A 6,260-nucleotide genomic window follows, 5' to 3' on the forward strand; every position below is an offset into this window, starting at 1 on the left:
AAATATTGTAAATATACTTGTTGTACAGTAATGATCTTTTGGAAACTGTTAACTCAAGAGACAGTCAGGATGCAAAATTAAAAAGCTGACTCCCTAAAGCAAAAAGCTTTATATTCAAATCAATTAATTCATGATATATATAAACTTGTATTACTTTTAGGTTATAGCCACATCTTCAAGGCAACTTCTGTCACATTCTTAGATAGATGCAAAGGGTGAACCCTGGACCTCACAAAATGTGCTAATTCTCTTTTTTTAGAGAGAGTGTGGGTGCGGGAGTGGGGGAGGGACAGAAGGAGAGGGGGAGAGGGAATCTTAAGCAGGCTCCATGCCCAGTGCAGAGCCCGACATGGGGCTCAATCTCACAACCCCGAGATCATGACTTGAGCCAAAATCAGGAGTCCAGTGCTTCACTGACCTAGCCACCCAAGCACCCCATAAAATGTGCTAATTTTTATACTCTGAGTATAAAACATGGATATTCTCTTTTCCCTATTCCAAATTATCTTTTATTCTGCTTTTTCTTTTTGCTTGTGTTTGTTGGGAACACTCAAAACTTCTACATTTTTGCTTTGGTTTGGTCAAAGGGATTTTATGTTCTCTTACCATCCAGAACAACTTCAAGTATTTGTTGAATGGGTTGAACAACAGCTTCGTGCAATGGAAACCATCCTTTTTCATCAGCTTCATCCAATGCATATTTGTATTTCACACATTCCTGGAGCTCCAGAATGCGACCTAAATTAAACACAAGCACTGGTAACACATCTCTGTCTCAGCAAAGTGAAATCTCCAACCTGTCCCATTGTAGGCAATACACCCATTTACCTTGTTTTATGGCTTCCACAAGTTTTCTGTTTTGATCACTTAGTGGTGCAAATCTACCAGAGAAAGAAAAATAAGCCATATTTATCCTAGTGGTGTACTTCTAAAAACCCAAACACTTAACTTATATTGAGTTTTTGTACAATCAAGATCTACAGGAAATGCACACAACAAATTTTATTTACTTTAAAAATGTGAATGTCTAAGAATCAGACCCAGTATATTTGTGGTACACTAGACCTAAGCACATTAGTACAGAGGACAGGATTCAAGATTATAACACTATCTCTGAAATTAGTGCTAAGCAATGAAAATGGAGTAAACAATTGTAGTCAGAGTCAGAAGAGCTGATTTCAGTTTTCATGATTTTATGATCCTGGGGAGGCCAGTTAGCCTCTCTGGGTAGTGGTTTCTTCATCTCTAAAATGGCGGGACTAAATAGAAAGATGTCTAAGGCTTCTTCCAATTTTAAAAACTCTATGCTCAATAAAGTTTATTGTTTTGAACTTAATAATTGCTGAATTGGGGTCTTATGATCCACACTGCATGTTAGAATCTTTAATCAACTGATCTACAAGTGAAAACAGGCTGAGCGTTTACTGAACAAACTCCTAGTCATTGGCCCAACAGGTCGTGATTTCAACCCTCCTGGCAATTCTCTCGTGTGTGTGTTTATTCAAAGGAAACAAGGTATTTCATAACAAATTGATTCAACTCTTATTAAGCAGAAACATCTCCTGGCATTCTAGAGTTGTGAAAGCCTTCTTAGGAACTCTGTTGGAGATAAGGGAAAAATTAAAGAGACCCAGTTTAAAGGTACTGTGTCCATTTTTAAGAAACTCAAAAGCAATAATTTTATAGCATGGAATCTATTCAAAAGCACTACTAAATTCCAAAATACAGGATTCTAAGATACGACAATAGAATGCAAACTAACGTTTATTTTTGTTAGAAGTATAATGTGTGTTGTTCAAGACAGAAATCTACTTTATCAGTTTTAGACTGTATAACTTCTGCTAACATAAAGCATCAATTTTGTGTCTAATTTGTTAACTTCTGTCATTTGGATAGCAGATAATTAAATAGGCTGTGGTTTACGTAGTACTTGTTTTTATTAAAAGCCCTCAACTCTTTCCCATTCTTTGGGGCTAGACTTAGGGGCTAGTCCACACCATTTTTCATAGTTTGAAGATCCAAAAATGAAATACATCACTTATAAAGGTTGTCTGAGTCAGTAGCAAAAGGGGTTTTAAATATTCAGAACAGACTCCTGTACACCTATCTATATTTTTGTTGTATAAACCATACTTACACATTTGTTCAAATTACTTATTGTCCTTTTTGATTCTATGTTAATTTAAAAAAATAGGCAATCCTAGCGGCGCCTGGGTGGCTCAGTCGTTAAGCGTCTGCCTTCAACCCAGGGCGTGATCTCAGATCCCTGGGATTGAGCCCTGCATGGGGCTCCCTGCTCCCCTGGGAGCTGCTTCTTCCTCTCCCACTCCCCCTGCTTGTGTTCCCTCTCTCGCTGGCTGTCTCTCGCTATGTCAAATAAATAAATAAATAAAATCTTAAAAAAAAAATAGGCAATCCTATACAATCAAATCCAACTAAGAATTTCCCATTTAAGGTTATTTCCATCTCCCACAGGAGGTGGGGGTTTGTGGAAGATCATATGGCTGAAACCTATGCACAGTGGCCCTGGTAAAGCCATTGGATTCCCTGCCAGAAAAGAAGAGTAAGCATTTTCCTAGCAGAAGGGCCAGGAAGTGTCTTTCATTTTATCTGACAACAAAATAAATGCCATAAAGAAATTTTGTTGACGGTCAACTTAAACGTTACCTTTCAGAATAAAATACAGACTTGCTGGCTTCAATGGATTCTTGAATACTGAGCTGAATATCATAACTTGTAAGATGGTCTTCATCGGGGTCATCATTAGTATCCATGACTGGATAGAATTTTGGAAGAGGCAGTTTCTTATCAGCAGACAACACAGAAAAGTACATACAGTTAATGTGAAAGATGCAGGATGAAAAACTAAAATGCATTCATCTTTCCCCATTGAGCAAACATCAATGTAGTTCACATTTTAATCCATATTATATATGAAGTCCATCCTAACTTTTGAAACCTTTAACTACCTGCCCTTTAGGTATCTGCATTTTCTAATTTTGGCCTTTTTTTTTTTCATTAATGACTGTAGTTAGGCTTATAAGAACTCATTTTCCCATGCTTCTGACTTACACGAATTTCAGCCTACCAGTTTTCTGAAGACACTGCTCTACACAGCACATTAGAAGTTTAAAACTCAAAGCAAGAAGTAAGGCAGAGACAGGAATAGAGAACAGCGAGCCTTTTACATTCTTAACTTTTAATTCTGTGTCTGCTGTGTTTGCTCATTTGCTAATTTATTCCTTTCCTCACGTCAGTAATGTTTGAGTTGGCTGCTTTGAACGTGGTAATTCTGTATTTGTGTTCAACTTCTAAGACTCTATGCTCTTTGAGGGAAGGGCTCTCCCTCACTCATCTTTGCACCCCTTATGACTCTGGAAGGTGCTTGGCCCAGAGAAGCTTCCCAATGACATTTGTTGAATGAAAATAGAACAGAAAGTCACAAATGTAGGGGCCTAGCCTTGTTCTCAAGAAATTTAACAGAACAAACAGAGAAGACATGAAGGAAACTTTAAACAGAAGGAACTGAGAACTGGGGTGCTTGGGTGGCTCAGTCAGTTAAGTGTCTAAGTGTCCTATGACTAGGTTTAATGATCCATATGAAATTATTTTTGATTAGTGGTCTTTATGAGCCAAAATGTATGATCTATTTGAAATTTTACATAGTGATGTGTCTTTCCAAGGAGAAAACAATGGAAACAGTTTTCTGTGGGCACTTTTCAAAACACAGTTGATACTTGCTTTACCACCTCTCATTGCTCATGTTTAGCTGATCGCGACTGTGCCTGACCTGTGGACACCCTGCACATGAACTCGATGGCATTGTTTTGATTGTACTTGCATTGTCTGCACCAGTGCCCTTCTACCATCTTGGAACATAAAAGAGAGAATCGTAGTAATGCTGGGAGACTGCCCATGAGAGAGTAACAGCATCCACCGAGTGCATTTCCTCACACCGTGATATCTCAGTCTACTCAAAAAGCCAACTTACGCCCTAAGGGTCTTATTCACCAATTAGATTCAAGTAGTAGTTTATTTTTTATTAGTTGTTCATTGGTTCATTTTCTATCACCCCATTCCCCCATAGAATGTAAGCCAATAAGAGGAGGGAATTAGTCTGTATCTTCAGTACCTAAAGAAGCACCATCTCAAAGTCTGTGGTCTCTAAAAGTGTGTTGAATGAATGAACGTGTGAATGAATGAATGAGTTAATTAAAAACCCACTAACATAAGCTTGGCTTTGCTTTATTCTTACAACTGACCGTGGTACTCAGGTATGGAGTCTTTCTTCCAACGAAAAAAGTGTGATGGCCCACTCTGTGCTTGGCTTCCTTTTTCTCACTTCTGTGCTCTCACATCTTATTCCCCTTCAATCATAAGCCCCTCCAGCTCTTCCACACTCAGGGCCCACACTGCCTCAGGCCTGGCTCAAGATGGTCCTCCCTCGGAAGCCTTGCTGAAATGTTCCAGTTTCCCTCTGGCCTTCCTTATCTGTGAACATCTCCTCTTCTATGATATTTTCCCAATATCCGGATTTACACTCCTTTTGTATTTGCCCGGCAAGTTCTCCACATATTTGTGTTTTGTGTTCTCACGTGGATTATTAGTTTCCTGAGGGAAGTATGTTACTTTCTTTTTCTTTTCTATCTTTTCTACTTCCACTCCTAGTCAACCGGGAGCAAATGGTTGTTCCCAGTAGAAAGAAGTTGTTAACTCCCTACTAGCAGACAAGCCCCGAGTCCTCCAGACAGCACAATTAGATCATGCCCTTCAGCCTGTGGCATTGCCGGCTGCCTTTCTCGCTGGTATCACTGTGGTGATAGGGGGATGGCATGGCTCTGGGATCAGTAATGGGATCCACAGCCTTTTTACCTATTTGAATCGTCAGCTCAGCTCTAACTCTGCTTGAAATTTGGACTTCCAGTACATAGACTCCTTAGAGAGCTGAGTTGATCTGTGGAAAGTTTTGTTTTTGCTTTTTTAGAAGCCACTTTAACTACTATCCAGAAGAAAGTTATCTAAGACTCTTAACTATTTTGTATCCCTAACAACAGCTGGATAGAAATAGTGAGGAAACTCTTAGCACGTGGAACAACCCCCTACCTAACACAAGCTTTCTTCAACCTTTTACTGAAAGCTTGGGGTGAAATGAAGAGAAACCGATAGGGCAGGTGCACTAAAGCGTCAGACAGACAATCAAAGAGCATCACTGGAATGAACCCAGAGACATTGAGATGCAATGAGAAGAGCAAGAGGAGAGTTGTTTATCGGCATCTCAAATTTAAAATGACAAGGACTCAATCCCAACTGAAGGCTGGCAGCAATCTATTGCCAGCCTTTATGTAAGACTGTTTAAATAAAGCACCAACCAGGAATATTTTGAGCTCCTTTAAGACCTATTCACAGGGGCTCCGCTTCTCAGTCTAGAGAAGTTAACTGACTCTTTCTAAATAATGGTTTGCCAATCTTATTCTGGAGAAACCCACTAGTGAGATTTATTTATTTATTACCAATAATTAGCTGCTGACAAAATAACTAGAACAATTATATTGGACAATAAAGCTTTTCATTTCTAGCATGGGTTAGCCTTTGATAGATGAATGGGTAAAGAAGAATAGATAGATGAACAGATATGTGTCATGGAATATTACACAGCCATCAAAAGGATGAGATCTTGCCATTTGCCACAACATAGCTGGAACTAGAGGGTATTATGCTAAGTGAAATCAGACTGAGAAAGACAAATACCATGATTTCATTCATATGTGGAATCTAAAAAAAAAAACAAATGAATAAGCACATAAAAAGCCGGCTCAGGCCTATAAAAACAAACTGATGGTGGCCAGAGGGGGATGAGAAAAGGGGGGAAGTGGAGGGGGAGATACAGGCTTCCAGTTACGAATGAATAAGTCATGGGAATAAAAGGCACAGCATAGGGAATACAGTCAATGATACTGTAATGGTGTTGTGTGGTGACAGATGGGAGCTACACTCGCGGGGAGCACAGCGCAACATATGGAGTCGTTGAATCACTGTGCTGTGCACCTGGAACCGATGTGACACCATGTGCCAGCTATACTCAAATAAACAAAATTCAACAAAATAAAATAAAGTGCTGGTTAACCTTCCTTAAGGTCAAGAACACATTTGATGAAAGCAGTGGATTCTCTCTCCAGAGGGATGCATACCCACTCAAAATTCTGCATAAAATTTTGGGGAATTCATGGCTCCTTGGAAGCCCTGTCACATACTCTGGTAAA

General features: G+C 39.4%; 1 protein-coding gene across 6 annotated transcripts in view; it reads right to left on the reverse strand.

The window, feature by feature from the left end:
* Window positions 1-6,260, reverse strand: part of ASB15 (ankyrin repeat and SOCS box containing 15) — a 37,890-nt gene that overhangs the window by 25,555 nt on the left and 6,075 nt on the right. For 4 of the 6 annotated variants that reach the window (XM_087860849.1, XM_045792736.2, XM_045792735.2 and 1 more), the window contains exons 3-5: window positions 2,668-2,804; window positions 829-881; window positions 607-738 (exon numbers count right to left, since the gene is read on the reverse strand). In XM_087860849.1, coding sequence (XP_087716975.1) covers window positions 607-738; window positions 829-881; window positions 2,668-2,774 — 292 coding nt within the window. In that variant the 5' untranslated portion in view covers window positions 2,775-2,804. Of the gene's footprint in view, window positions 1-606; window positions 739-828; window positions 882-2,667; window positions 2,805-6,260 lie in introns of those variants that run through there. The other 2 variants (XM_087860850.1, XM_087860848.1) reach the window with 2 other exon arrangements.

The sequence above is a fragment of the Ursus americanus genome, chromosome 3, assembly GCF_024610735.1.
Source record: "Ursus americanus isolate L20-20 chromosome 3, mUrsAme1.1.p, whole genome shotgun sequence".
Classification (NCBI taxonomy): Eukaryota; Metazoa; Chordata; class Mammalia; order Carnivora; family Ursidae; genus Ursus; species Ursus americanus.